Source organism: Sorex araneus, chromosome 8 (genome assembly GCF_027595985.1).
Source record: "Sorex araneus isolate mSorAra2 chromosome 8, mSorAra2.pri, whole genome shotgun sequence".
NCBI lineage: Eukaryota > Metazoa > Chordata > Mammalia > Eulipotyphla > Soricidae > Sorex > Sorex araneus.
In genome coordinates, this window is record NC_073309.1 from 13,470,171 (window position 1) to 13,484,481 (window position 14,311).

Below are 14,311 nucleotides of genomic sequence, written 5' to 3' on the forward strand. Positions count from 1 at the left end.
AGGAAGGTATTGGTCAGAAGCTGGCACCCTCCCGCGGAATCCAGAGGAATTGTCACTGAATTCCGACCTCCCCCAACCCCCCCATTTTGTACACGGGACCTCTCTGGTCCTTACGTGTGCCGTGTGCCGGTCAGAGCCGTCAGAGCCAGTCCCGCCACCGTTCACAGGGCGCAGGAATACTGCAGGGTTGGTTTATTTCAGATTCACCTCCGAGGGCCCCCTGTGGCCTCCCTCCTGCCCCCTTCCGCCACTGCCAGAGCCGCTGAGCTGGCACAGAACTCTCAGTGCTGTGGGCCTAGGCTGGTCCCCGGGACATCCCACAGAGGCACCCCAGTCCCGGGACGCTGAAGGTAGTTGGAGCGCCTGGGCCCCGCACTGGCTTCTCTGAGTCCACACCCTCGCGTGGGCGGCGGCGGAATGAGCTAGGGGGCAAGGGGGGTGCCGCCCTTCATGCCACGAGTGTGGGCCGCCAGGGATGTGGCGCCGGCGTGTGTCTGAGCGTGTAACTGCGCAGGCGCGGGCAGTGCTCGCGGAAGGCCCCCAGCACCGACGGGCGCACCAGGCAGAAGCAGTGCACTTCGTGCAGCCCCGCACAGCGCGCCGCCAGCTCCTCCAGCGCCGCGTCCAGCTGGGCCGAGGCGGCCGCGCGCACCTCGAGCGTGCGCAGGGTTGCGGCGTAGTGGCGCGAGGCAAAGCGCAGCGGCCCGACGGTGTCCCCGGAGAGGCAGAAGCGCAGCGCGGCCACGGGCACCGCGGGCTGCAGAACGCGCGTCACGCTCTCGCCGGACAGTGCGGGTTCGAGCTCCAGCTCCACCACCAGGCCCGGGTGACGGCGGCGCAACGCGGCCCAGGCTTCGTCAGGCAGCGGCGGCGCGCGGGCATCCTCGGGGCACGCGCCCCGAAGAACCAGGAGCTCGAAAGGCTCACGATCTGGCGCCGCCAGTGTCTCAAGAGCCGGGCGTGACAGGCTGGCCAGGTGCAGGCCGAGGGCATGAAGGTGCGGGCAGGCTTCGAGGAGCGTGAGCACCGAACCGGGCCCTATGCTGCCCACCAATGTGTCGTTGTTCAGGAAAAGGCTGCGGAGCTCGGGGCAGCCGCGTGCCACCTGCAGCACCAGCGCATCGTCCAATGTGAAGGGCAGGCGCCGCAGGTTGAGGTGGCGCAGCGCCCGCGTGTCCCGGCAGACGGCATGCACGGCGTCCAGGACGTCGCGGCCCGCGTCAAAGAGCGGCTTCTCTCCGCGGCACTCCAGGCGCAGGCGGCGTAGCCCCGGGGTCCGGCCTGCCAGCCTCGTCAGTAATTCCTTGACTTTCCTGCGGCTGGGCTCCCTCGACGGCTCGAATTGTAGCCCCAGGTTGCGGACGTGATCCAGGCAGGAGGACAGATACAGTGACAGCAGGCTTTCTAGCTCCGAGTCGCAACTTGGGGTTAGAGGAGAGGCACCAAGGCATGAAGATGGGGTCTCAGCCCAGCCATGAGGAAGTAGTTTCTACCCACGCTCAGTCTGGGTTCCCTTCCCACTTCTGCCTGCTCCCGCACTCCCCTCTTCCCGGTCCATGCCAGGTGGCCCCCAGGTACCACTGATGCTAGCAGTGAACCCCCCCTCTATCCCTTCCCTGGAGCCCCATGTGGCCCCCTGAGCCCCACCAGGAGTAATCCCTGAGCACAGAGCCAGGAGTAAGCTCTGAGTACTACCAGGTGTGGCCCCCCAAATGGAAACAAAACAACCACAGCAACCACAACAATAACCAGCCAACGATCAAGTCATCTGTGTCCAAATGATTTGAAAACATGGGGTGTGGGAGAAATTGGGCTATTTTCCCAGCAAACTCTAAGCGGGCTCTGGCCAACAAGAGTCACATTCTGACTCTCTCCTTAGCTGAGTCATCTGCCGGAAATGATGGCCTCTGCCTCAGTTTCCTACATACAGGCAGAGAAGAAGTGCTAGCACTACCTATCTACCAGACAAGTTTGCTGTTTCTTCTTTCTGCTTGAACCACACCTCACAATGCTTGGGGATAATTCTTTCATCAGGGATCACTCCCGGTGGTGCTAGAGACTGGGTGGCACAGGGGGTGGCACCAAGGCCTCCTGCCTGTGAAGCCTGCGCTCCAGCTGGTTTAAAGTAGCTCGATAGCCCCACGTGGGCTTTTTCTTTCTTTCTTTCTTTCTTTCTTTCTTTCTTTCTTTCTTTCTTTCTTTCTTTCTTTCTTTCTTTCTTTCTTTCTTCCTTCCTTCCTTCCTTCCTTCCTTCCTTCCTTTCTTTCTTTTTCTTTCTTTCTTTCTTTCTTTCTTTCTTTCTTTCTTTCTTTCTTTCTTTCTTTCTTTCTTTCTTTCTTTCTTTTTTAGATTTTTGGGTCACACCCAGCAATACACAGGGGTTACTCCTGGCTGTGCACTCAAGAATTACTCCTGGTGATGCTGGGGAGACCATATGGGATGCTGGGAATCGAACCCGAGTCGACTGCATACAAGGCAAACACCCTACCAGCTGTGCTATCGCTCTAACCCCTTCTTTCTTTCTTTCTTTCTTTCTTTCTTTCTTTCTTTCTTTCTTTCTTTCTTTCTTTCTTTCTTTCTTTCTTTCTCTCTTTCTCTCTTTCTTTCTCTCTCTCTTTCTTTCTTCCTTTCTCTCTGTTGTCTTTTTCTTTCTTTCTTTGGTTTTTGGGCACACCCTGTAGCGCTCAGGGTTTACTTCTAATGCTGCACACAGGTTTCGTTCTTGGGTGGACCTAGGGGACGCTGTGGAGTGTCAGGGATCTACCCTGGATTGACTGCATGCAAAACAAGCTCCTTAGCCACTGTACTATCACTCTGGCCCCACATAGGTTTTCTTTTTCTTGTTTGCTCTGTTTTGGGGCCACAAAACAAAGCCTGGCAGTGTTCAAGGCTTACTCCTGGCTCTGCACCAAGGAATAACTCCTGGTGGAGCTTGGGGGACCATATAAATTGCTACCGAGGATTGAACTTGGGACAGCCATGTGCAAGGCAAATGCCCTGCACACTTTACTATTGGACAGAAGTGATAGCACAGTGGGTAGGGTGTTTGCCTTGCATCCAGCCAACCTGGGTTTGATCCCCAGCATCCCATATGGGTCCCTGAGCACTGCCAGTAGTAATTCCTGAGTGCAGAGCCAGGAGTAGTCCCTGAGTACTGCCAGGTGTGACTCAAAAAGACGGGAAAAGAAAAAAACCCACAACAACCTACCCACTATTACTATTGCTCTGGGCTCCCCTCCCCAGTTTTCTTTGTTTGTTTGTTTGTGTCACACCTGGTGATACTCAGGGGTTACTCCTGGTTCTACACTCAGGAATTATTCCCGACGGTGCTAGAGGACCATATGGGATCCCGGGGACTGTACCTGGGTAGGCTGCATGCAAGGCAAATGCCCTACCCGCTGTGCTATCGCTCCAGCCCCCCTCCCCAGTTTTCTTGAGCATTAAATATGTTACTATATATGCAAGGAACTGAGAAAAATGGCTAGCACATAGTAGGCAGTCAATAAATATTAGTAATGATTATTCTCTTTTGTTTTGGGGCCACGCCATACAGAGCTCAGGGGCTATTCCTGGTTCTGTGAGCCAGGATCACTCCTGGTAGTGCAGGGGACCAAATATGGGTGCCAGGAATCAAATACAGGTAATAATTTTTAATAAGCAGAGAGTCCAGGCCTTGCATGTGGTTCAGAGTGGGACATGTGAGATCACGGACTTTATCCTCCCAGACTGCATACCAAGCCACAGCACTGCCTGGACTAACGTTGGTGGCCCCCAGCACCACCTAGAGTGGCTCCCTGCAACAACAACAACAACAACACACAGACACACAAACACACACATATTCCCTGACTCCATAGAACAGAATGCAATAAATAGGGTGGCAGGATGTGAGGGGGAAGATGGGGCTCACCTGATGTTCACATCATGCCACACGGCACTGCAAGTGGCGGCTGCAGCCCAGGCTCTGCAGACCCTGGCGGCAGCAGCACGGTCGGGCAGGGGCAGGTAACAGAAGATGAGTGCCAGCACCTCCTCTGGCAGCTGCTCTCCATGCTCAGTCATGGCTAGGCATTCAGTGGCAGCTGAGAGCCTGGAGAGAGAGGAGGAAAATCAGGAGGTCAAGAAGACCAAAGTGACATGGGGAGCGGGACAGGCCAGGGACAAAAATAACTGTGGCCTGGCAGCTGCTACATAATCTGCAAGGCCCAGTGCAGAGTGGGAACGAGGCGTCCTTTGTTCAAAATGGTTTTTAGAAGTTTCAGACAGTTGGGCGGGAGTGACGATACAGCAGGTAGGGCGCTCGCTTGCCTTGCATGTGGCCAACTTGAGCCTGATCCCTGGCACCCCATCTGTTCCCAGGTACCACTAGGAGCAATTCCTGAGTGCAGAGCCAGAGGTAACTGCTAAACATTGGCAGGTGTGCCTGCTTTTTCCCTTTGCCCCCCAAACAGTTGCAGACAGTAGATCAATTTTCTAATTACTAAAGTAAGCATAAACACTCAGGCCCAGGAAGTTGGCCCTGAATACCATAGGATTTCTGATTAATATTTTTTTGTGGGGAGGGGGTCACATCTGGTCATACTCAGGGCCTATTTCTTTTTCTTTTTTTTTTTTTTGGTTTTTGGGTCACACCTGGGGATGCACAGGGGTTACTCCTGGCTCTGCACTCAGGAATCACCCCCGGCAGTGCTCAGGGGACCATATGGGATGCTGGGATTTGAACCCGGGTCGTCTGCGTGCAAGGCAAACGCCCTACCCGCTATGCTATCACTCCAGCCCCTCAGGGCCTATTTCTGACTCTGCTGAGGTATCACTCCTGGCAGGACTGGGGACAACAAGGGATACCGGGTATCGAAACCGGGTCAGCTGCATGGAAGGTAAACACCCTACCCTCTGTACTATCTCCTGGGCCTGGATTTATGATTATTTATTTATTTTGGGTTTTGGACCACGCCCAGCAGTGCTCAGGGCTCTGTGCTCTAGGATCACTCCTGGTGATGTTCAGGGGACAATATGATTTTGGGGATCAAACCTAGGCTGGCCATGTGCAAGGCAAATACCTCACCCACAGAATTATTGCTCTGGTGCCTCTGATCTCTGATTCTTTAAACTCCTTTCTCAGGGCAGTAGAAGACAGCTCAAAGAGCAGGAACCCCCCCAAACTACTTCCTCACTTGGTGAGAAAATCTACATTTTATACTCTACCATAAGGAACACAACCAGGACCTCTGGGTGAAGTTGATAAAGTCAATTCATAAATGTGTGAGAGTAGTGTGTGTGTGTGTGTGTGTGTGTGTGTGAGAGAGAGAGAGAGAGAGAGAGAGAGAGAGAGAGAGAGAGAGAGAGAGAGAGAGAGAGAGGGAGGAGAGAGAGAGAGAGAGAGAGAGAGAGAGAGAGAGAGAGAGAGAGAGAGAGAGAGAGAGAGAGAGAGAGAGATATGCGGGGTTTCAAACCCTCGTCTCACACACACAATACAAGTGCTTTTCTGGTGAGCCATAACCCTTGCCTGGATTTTGGAGGATGCCATGGTTCTTTCTCCCAGTTAAGTACAGTCTTCTCTGTTTTTTGGGGGTATTTTTTTTCCTTTTGGGTCACACCGGCAATGCACAGGGGTTACTCCTGCTTTGCACTCAGGAATTACTCCTGGTGGTACTTGGGGGACCATATGGGATGCCGGGAATCAAACCCTGGTCGGTTGCGTGCATGGCAAACACTGTACCCGCTGTGCTATCGCTCCAGTCCCAAGTACAGTCTTCTCTGAAGAAGGTGAAAGGCGCTAGCTCTCGCCAACCTCACCTACGTTGTTTAAGTCTCATGCCGCTGCCCCATAAATATACTCGGTGCCTCTTAGCTAGCCAGGGATATGCTTTTTCAGTACTGGGGACCAAGTCAGACATAAAAAGACCACTGAAATGAGGACTTCTGAGATAGAGCCTTGCAGCAGAGTCGTTTCCACACTTGTTCACAAATCAGTTTTCGGGAAAGAGCAGGGCCCCGGAATTTAATTGCAATTAGTGTGTGGGGCGTGGCACTCCAGAAAAACCTCGTCCTATCACTCTAGACACTGAAAAACCAACCGAAGGGTTAATAGGGCGGGCGCTCTAGAGACTTAATTGGCAGGAAGCCAATCAGGAAGCGGTGCCGCGGGTGGGGCGCAGCTGAACCCGCCCAAAGGGGCGGGATCCTTCCCTTTCTTGCTCGGGGAGGCGTCCAGCAGGCTTTCAATGAAAGGCCGGTGGGGCTGAGAAAAGCAGGGGACTCTGGGGCCTCAGGGCCCCTAGACTCCAATTCAGATTCTCAGAAGCCCAAAGCTTCCAGTGGACGGCGTAGACACACCCGCAAACCCCACAGCGAGCGCAGCTTCTGCGGGAGGCCTCACTGCAAAGTGAACGGTCGTTTTGGAAGTGGCAATGTTATTTATTTATTTTTTTCTTTTTGGGTCACACCCGGCGATGCACAGGTCACTCCTGGCTCTGCATTCAGGAATTACTCCTGACGGTGCTCAGGGGATCATATGGGATGTTGGGAATCGAACCCGGGTCCACCGCGTGCAAGGCAAACGCCCTACCCACTGTGCTATCACTCCAGCCCAGGGAATGTTATTTTAAGGTACTGGAAGCTCTGTTGATACTACGTTTCTGTTTTCACTTATTTCTCAGGTTAACGGTTACTGCTGGAACTTGCACCTTGACAAATTACATTATTATCCCTCAACTTGACACTTTTGGCTATCTTGGCCAGATTCCTCTTTTTTCTTTTTCTTTCTTTCTTTTTTTCTTTTCACAACATGTGACTGTCCTGCTTTAAAGAGAACTAGCTTCATAGCAGTCATACTGTAGCTCGGGGTTGGATTTAGGACAAGTCACCAGTCCCCTGCTCTTTTACCGCACACTGCCTTGCACCAGAACTCACACTGAACTTTGCATCTGCTGAAGCATTCGTGGCAGGAGGGCAAGGGTCTTGGTCTTTTGGGCTCGCTGACGTGTCCTGAGCACCTGTACATGCACCCAGGTCAGAGGCAGCCCCAGAACATCGCTGCAGCTCTGGGTTTCCCCTCAGGGGGCAGGAAAGGGGAGGCCCTGCCGAGTGAGTGGGTGCTGCACCCCTTTGTGCAGCCCTTCGGGTGCCTCTGCTTCCGACTGAGCTCCTGGGAGACGTCAGGAGAGTCCCCTCATGTGGGAAAGTCCCCACCTGGAAGGCTGTACTCTGGGGAAACAGGGCAGCTTGGATGTCCAGGCCCTGCTTGAGAAACAGCTGATCTTGACCAGGTTTGCAGCCTGGGTGCCTGTTTGCCGAGCCCCGCATCTCTCTCTGTCTCTCAGCAGTGCCCCTGCCCTGTCCTTCCCCGCCCCAACAGCATGGCCGTGAAGAGCTCAGTGGAGTCCACTCTGCCTTGTGGGCCTGAGCCCTTGCACACAATTTACCTCCCCGGTTTGGTTTCCTTACACTCCTCGAACCTGACCCAGAGTAGGTATCACTGGGGTTTTATCTGTATTTTGTGCCTCCCCAGTGGTGCTGGAGTCAGCGTGACTGTATCCGTGGTACTCGGAGGTCACGTGAGGCTCAGGACTGAGCCCAGACCATGTGTGGCCAGCTCTGTGCTCTAGGTCTCTGGACTCTTTTTTTTTTTAAGTTGAATTATTCAACTTTATTTTTTTTAACTTTTTTTTAATGAATCACTGTTATATAGTTACCGATTTATAAACTTTCGTGATTACGTTTCAGTCATACAATGATCGAGTACCCATCCCTCCACCAGTGCCCATTCTCCACCACCAATGTTCCCAGTATCCCTCCCACTCAGGAGAACCTGGCAAGCTCTCTGTGGCGTATTCGATATGCCAAATACAGTAACAATGATGGGTCTCATTCCCCTTACCCTGAAAGAGCCTCCAATGCGGCACCTCTGGGAAGAACAAGTAAAGAGAGGCTGCTAAAATCTTAGGACTAGTATGAATGGAGACGTTACTGGTGTCCACTCGAACAAATCCATGATCAACAGGATGACAGTGATACAGTGATATAGTGAACTTGACACTTTTGGCTCTCTTGGCCAGATTCCTCTTTTTCTTTTTCTTTCTTTCTTTTTCTTATTAAAATTCATTTAGAAGGATGTGACGGGGAGAGAAAGAGAAAAGTGCGTATCTGAGAGAGAACACGGGTTTCTCCCGAGTGGAAACAGGCAAGCAAAGAGACACCGAGGCAAGCCAGCGAGATAAAGAACACGCTGCCTCGGCCTGATTTCCACCTGCACCCCGGCCCCCGGATCTTCCGAGGGGAGTAGCAGAGATCGTCCCCCGGGAGCCCTGGACCCAGCGGCATCTCCCTTACCGACGTGGCCCCAGCCAGAGGAAGAGGAGTAGCTCTCACCACCGCCCCCAAGCCCCGGCCTCGTTCAAGAAGCGCAAGCCCGAGGTCCCTGAGCGTCCGGCGCGTGCAGCTCCGGCCCGAGTCTTACCTGCACGGCGGAGCCCGCGGCCGGCTCGCCCAGCAGCAGGGGCGGAGGGCACCACCAGGGGGGTGGGTGGGGGCGGGCCGCGGGGCGGACGGGGCGGACGGGGCGGACGGGGCGGCCCGGGCGGCTCGGGCTGGGGCGCCGCCCCTGAGCTCCGCGCACACCCGGAAGCTGCGCGAGGCGGCGGAGCCCGGCGGGCGTGGGAACTCAGACCGGGAGGCGGCGGGCAGGTCAGTGGAAGGTGGGGGGCTTCCGGAAGCCGGCGGGAAACGGCGGGTCCGGGCGCAGGCCCGCGGTGTCACCGCGGCTGTTCCGGGCCGGGTGCTGGTGGCAGCCGGGTTAGGCTGTTTCCGTGGGAGGCGAGCTGCGGACTTTGACCCCCCCACCCCCTCTGCTGGTTCCTAGTTCCCGCCATGGGCTTTGGAGGGGGCGACTGGACCCCTATTTTTTTTTGGGGGGTGGGGCTGGTTCTGCAGGATCGCGGAGCAGAGACCCCACCCTAGCCAGTTGCACGCGGTCTGGTGGGGGATCCGGGAGCTCCCCGCTAGCGCGGCGCTGCTGAGAAGGGCGCGCACGGGGCTGGGTGCTGGAGTTGCGGGTTTTGGGTGCTGGAGGGGCCGTCCCCGCGAACCCCGCCTGAGGTGGGACTGCCCCGGGGCTGTTAAGCCGTGTTTTAGGACGCTGCGCCTGGCTAGCCCCTGATGTTGGGTTTCTTTCTGCCCCCCGCCCCCCTCGGTGTTGAGTTGGTACCCACGTGCCCTTCACAGTCCAGCCCAGCTGCGTATCCCCCGGGTTCAGAGTTGCCGGTTCCGGCGTCCTGGCGCGGCGGCCCCGCGGAGGGTCCTCCGAGAACACGCAGGAAGTGCCCAAGGGCCTGGCTCCTCACTGACCTCTCACCCTCTGGACCCCCAGCCTGGCCCACCTGTTTGATGTGTCGCATTTGTCCCCTGTGTGACGATACATCCCTCCTCCAGGTTTAGGGGCGAGGCCAAGGCCAGCACCCTCAATTGAGGGACTGAGAAGAGGAAGAGGAAGCGTTTGGAGGGTCCAGCTTTCTCCATATCCCGCTGGGCTACTACCCCTGGATATTTCCCACTTGTCGCCTCCAGACTCTTCTCCCATTTAGTAAAACAAATGCCTTTTACCTTTCAACACAAGGGGAATGCATCTCTATAGGAGTATTGCTACATTCAGTAAGAATCAAAATCTCCCTTCTCCCCTCTCCCTCCTAAATCATGCTAGCTTTTTGGTAATTTCCAGACCATTATTTTGGGAAATGTACTGAAATACACAAGTCCTATTATGTTTTCTATGAAAAGGTGGGGAGGTGCGCTCAGAAGGCACACCCGCGGCCCCACACCCAGAGTGAGACCATTACTAAACAGTTTGCCTGACAGGTTTTTGTTGTTGCTGTTCTGTTTTTAGGTTTGGGGGCCCCATCAGGGCTTGGGGATACTCCTGACTCTGAGCTTAGGGATCCTGATGGGACTCAGGAGACCATATGGGGTACCAGCCATCAAACTTGGGTTGGCCATTTGCAAGGCAGACGCCCGCTGTACCATCTCTCACGCCCCTCTTGCTAAGTTTTGTTGTCAGAGGGCCCCTGCCCAGCCCTGGTTCCAGCTTTGGCTTAGATCTGGGTCCGGGAGCAGAGCTGAAACACAGCCTCTCCTTTGAGCTCAGGATCCCTACTCCCCGACAGTGCCCAAGGTGGCAGCCCAAGCTCCTTTTGGCACCCCCTTCTCAGAGGTTCCCTGTCCCTCATGCAAGTAGATGCCAGTGGCAGCTGCCCCGTTGTCACTCTGTAGCCACTCATGGGATCAGTACAGTGGGTTCCTGGGTGAGAATTTGGCCTCCCTTCTCCCCCGCTAGAGCAGAATTAGACCAGAAAATAGATGGAGATGTGAGTACTAGTGGCCCTTGGGTCTGTCTGGACTGGGAAGGAATGAAAACTCAAACAATCTGAGTTGTTTGAGACAAGAACCCAGTTCTAAGGGCTTTAAAACAGAAAGGAAACATTTAGCTCACAGAGCTGAAGAATCAGAGGCAGCTAGAAGGAGAGGCCCAGCAAAGTTAGAAGTGGCTCTGAGTCAATTTCTCCATCAGCCAGGCTATTTCAGGATAAAGATGAGACCTCCCCTCCCTCCCAGCCAATGGAAGGAACACTTGAGCCTTATTGATCCAGCCAGACCAATAAGGGTTGTGATTGATCCAAATGGAGTTCTTTGTCTAACTCAGAATCAGTCATTTCAGGAAGAGAAATGTAATATGCAGATTAGCCAGGATTGCTTCACACCTATGCTTGCTAGGACCTGGGGCGTGGGGTCAGACGCTGTAATTGAGAAGGAAGATGGGCCAGAGAGATGAACAGACTGCATGCAGGAGACCCTGGTTTGGTCCCTTGAACTGCCTGATCCCGAGTACCACTGGGAGTGACTCCTGGGCACCTGTCAGGGAGTATATCTGTAGCACCGCAGGGTGTGGCCCCCAAACAAAATTATTGAAGTAACCACAGAAATAGTACAGGGATTAGTAGTTGCTTGTTTTGCAGGTGGCCAAAGTTCAAAGCCCTAGTTCAGGGGCTGGACCGATAGCACAGCAGGTAGGGCATTTACCTTGCACGTGACTGACCTGGGTTCGATTCCCAGCATCCCATATGGCCCCCTGAGCACTGCCAGGGGTGATTTCTGAGTGCAGAGCCAGGAGTAACCCCTGTGCATTGCTGGGTGTGACAAGCAAAAAAAAAGAAAGAAAAGCAGAAGCCCCAGTTCAGTCCCAGCACCATGTGGTTCAAACCTTTCCTCCACACACAAAAAAAAAGTAGACCTGGAGGTAAGGTTGCAGGACTTCTTAGGAAGCAGAGGGTGGGAGATGCTAGAGGCTGTGAGGCCTGAGTGAAGGGCTCCCGCTGTCCGTGCACTCACCTGGCAGGCCATGCCTCTCTCTGCCCCTGTGACTTGGATTCTTTCTGGGCATGTCCCTGCTCTAGGCTGGACTGGGCAGAGAATCTGCCAGGGGATAATGACATTCACAAGTGTGGCTGCAAGCTGGAGACAGCCAGATGCCAGGCACGGGGGGACAGCTTGGGTTCTGTGGGTTGGGCAGTTGGGCTGGGGATGACCGGGACCCCTGTCTTGCATCTCCAGCAGGCAAGATGGCAGCTGGGCCCAATGGGCCGGAGGACTGGGTGGGCAGTGCCTACTTATTTGTGGAGTCCACGCTGGACAAGGTGGACCTGTCAGATGCCTACGGTCACTCCCAGAAGAAGGTGGCAGTGTACCAGGCTCTGCGGACGGCATTGACAGGTGTGTGGGTGCTGGCCTGGGAGAAGAAGGGGCTGCGGGGGGACTTTGTGCAGGGTCCAGGGGTAAGAATCTCCTCTTCATCTATGGGCTGCACTTAACTCCCAGGTCAGAAGAAAGATAGATGCGGAGGGAAGGGGAAGACACTGGGCTATGTAGGCTTTTACCTGCTGAGGTGCATAAACCCTTGGGTGTAGATTTGTCTTCCCCCTCCCCCTTTTATCTGTGTGCTAATGACCCCCCTTGAGGGCCCCCACTCTCCATGTCACTGGCTTCCTGCTTGCTTTTTTTCTTTTTTGGTTTTGGTCACACCCAGCAGTGCTCAGGGGTTACTCCTGGCTCTGCACTCTGGAATCATTCTTGGCAGTGCTAGGAGGACCATATGGGATGATGGGGATCAAACCTGGGTTGATTGTATGCAAGGCAAACTGCCCTACCTGCTGTGCGATTGCTTTGGCCCTCTGACTCCTTGCTTGCTACTAATGACTCACTGTTCTCTCTTCCTCTCTCACTGCAGCACTTGCACAAGACCTGTCCCCAGTATCTACCTTTCAGACCCCCCATTCCTATCTCAGGGCAGGAGGTTGGCACTGCACAGGGATCGGCTCCAGCCTCAGAGCGGAAGAGCCCCTCTCCTTCCCAGGCCGTGGGAGCTCCTTGGTGGAGCCCAAGACTTGATCACCTCTATCCTGTTCCCTCTCCAGCCGGCTTGGTGGCCCAAGGCATGTGCCTGCCTCATGCCACTCTCGTCTCATGTCCCTTTGATCATCTCATTTGGCACTTAGGGGTGGGCTAAAATGGCACCGACTCTGCCTCAAAGTGCTCCCGGTACTGTTCCCTGGGTCATTCTAGGTGGCTGGTTTTTTTTTTTTTTTTTTTTTTTTGCTTCCCAATTTTGTTTCCCATTTGGGTATTTTGGGCTAGCCTCCTGCTCGGGATGGGCTGAGGTAAGATCACGGGCTTCCTCCTTCCGCCGGCCGCTTGGAGAGCGGCCCTCAGGGCAATCGCCTTACTACCCTCCTCTGCAGAGAGCTGCGGGAACCCAGACGAGCTGCAGATACTCAAGATCCACCGCAGCGACCCGCAGCTGATCGTGCAGGTGCGTTTCTGCCGGCGTCAGGCCTGCAGCCTGTTTCTGCGCGCCTACCGCGAGGGGGCGCTGCGCGCCGCCCTGCAAAGGGGCTTGGCGGCGGCGCTCGCCCTGAGCTCGGTACCTTTGCAACTGGAGCTGCGCGCCGGCGCCGAGCGGCTGGACGGCCTGATGACCGAGGAGGAGCGCTGTTTGAGCTGCATCCTCGCCGAGAAGGTGCGGCCGGGCGGGGCCCGGGCTGGGCGGGGCCTCAGCGGCTAAGGCTCCCACCCACGTCACACTCCCCTCTCCAGCCCGACCGGCTCCGGGACGAGGAACTCGCTGAGCTGGACAATGCGCTCCGGAATCTATCGTGTAACGCGGGGGGCCAGGGCGGCGACGTGGCTGGCCCTCGAGCCCCCTCGCAGACTCTGGCGTCCTCTCCGTCGGAGGAGAAGCCGCCGCCGCCTCCCCCGCCGCCGCCGCCGCCGACTGGCCAGACCTTTCTGTTCCAGGGCCAGCCCGTAGGTGAGGCGCTGGCAGGGTTCTCATTGGAAGCAGTCGGGGGAGGAGCGCGGTCTGGGCAGGGAAGACCTTGGGGCCCGCGCTCACCCGCCTTTCCACTCCCCTATCCTTGCAGTGAACCGGCCGCTCAGCCTCCAGGACCAACTGACCTTCGCGCGCTCGGTGGGCCTCAAGTGGCGCAAGGTGGGGCGCTCACTGCAGCGCAGCTGCCGCGCGTTGCGGGACCCGGCGCTGGACTCGCTGGCCTACGAGTACGAGCGCGAGGGCCTGTACGAACAGGCCTTCCAGCTGCTGCGGCGCTTCGTGCAGGCCGAGGGCCGCCGGGCCACCCTGCAGCGCCTGGTGGAGGCGCTCGAGGAGAACGAGCTCACCAGCCTGGCTGAGGATTTGCTGGGCCTGGCACATCCCGACGACGGCGTGGCCTAAAGCGGCCAGAGAGACAGGCGTGGCGTCCAGTTGCCCAGCCAGGCTTCGGAACCTTGTGGTGACTCTAGGGTCCCCTTTGCTGCTACTGCTGACGTCCTGGCTGTCCACGGGGCCCTGAGGCCACATCGCACCCTACAGTAGCAGATCCGCTGGGGCTGTAGAGGAAACCTCACTGCCTGCTGCGGGATGGGATGGACGCCCATCTGGCACCTGGACTACATGTGTGCCACAGAGGGATTCAGCCCAAGTATTTTGACAGAGACAGAGAGCACAGGTGGCTGGGGGCAGAGTTCGTTTAGAAGGAGGCTCCTGCCCATTCTCACCACCTTCACCAGTGGAAGGTGACAAACATTGTGTCCTTGCATCATCTGGGTGCTGCAGACACAGTGCACAGGACAGAGCAGCTGCCCCCAGTTCACTCTGTGGCGCTCTGGATATTAACAGTATTAAAATGATTCTCGTTTTGTTTCCGTGAATGTGAAAAATAGGAGCTGGGAAGGCAAGTAACGGGGAGGGCCGTGTAAACACAGCGGG

The 14,311-nt window shown here is 55.9% G+C and overlaps 2 protein-coding genes across 2 annotated transcripts; one reads left to right on the forward strand and one right to left on the reverse strand.

Moving 5' to 3' along the window:
• Positions 1–166: 166 nt before the first annotated feature.
• Positions 167–8,581, reverse strand: FBXL8 (F-box and leucine rich repeat protein 8). Its single transcript, XM_055145721.1, has 3 exons — positions 8,459–8,581; positions 3,911–4,090; positions 167–1,421 (listed from the first exon to the last, which is right to left on the reverse strand). The coding sequence occupies exons 2-3, from the start codon at positions 4,060–4,062 to the stop codon at positions 449–451; spliced, it is 1,125 nt and encodes a 374-aa protein (XP_055001696.1). The 5' UTR covers positions 4,063–4,090; positions 8,459–8,581; the 3' UTR covers positions 167–448.
• Positions 8,548–14,259, forward strand: TRADD (TNFRSF1A associated via death domain). Its single transcript, XM_004600612.2, has 5 exons — positions 8,548–8,685; positions 11,602–11,760; positions 12,786–13,063; positions 13,141–13,354; positions 13,467–14,259. The coding sequence occupies exons 2-5, from the start codon at positions 11,610–11,612 to the stop codon at positions 13,775–13,777; spliced, it is 954 nt and encodes a 317-aa protein (XP_004600669.2). The 5' UTR covers positions 8,548–8,685; positions 11,602–11,609; the 3' UTR covers positions 13,778–14,259.
• Positions 14,260–14,311: the final 52 nt, after the last annotated feature.

Coding starts and splice junctions, on each gene's coding strand:
- FBXL8 (XM_055145721.1), bottom strand. CDS start 4,062: ATGACTGAGCATGGAGAGCAGCTGCCAGAGGAGGTGCTGGCACTCATC. Junction 1,422..3,910: donor TGGCATGATGTGAACATCAG/GTGAGCCCCATC, acceptor TCTAACCCCAAG/TTGCGACTCGGAGCTAGAAA.
- TRADD (XM_004600612.2), top strand. CDS start 11,610: ATGGCAGCTGGGCCCAATGGGCCGGAGGACTGGGTGGGCAGTGCCTAC. Junction 11,761..12,785: donor TCTGCGGACGGCATTGACAG/GTGTGTGGGTGC, acceptor CCTCCTCTGCAG/AGAGCTGCGGGAACCCAGAC. Junction 13,355..13,466: donor GTTCCAGGGCCAGCCCGTAG/GTGAGGCGCTGG, acceptor CTATCCTTGCAG/TGAACCGGCCGCTCAGCCTC.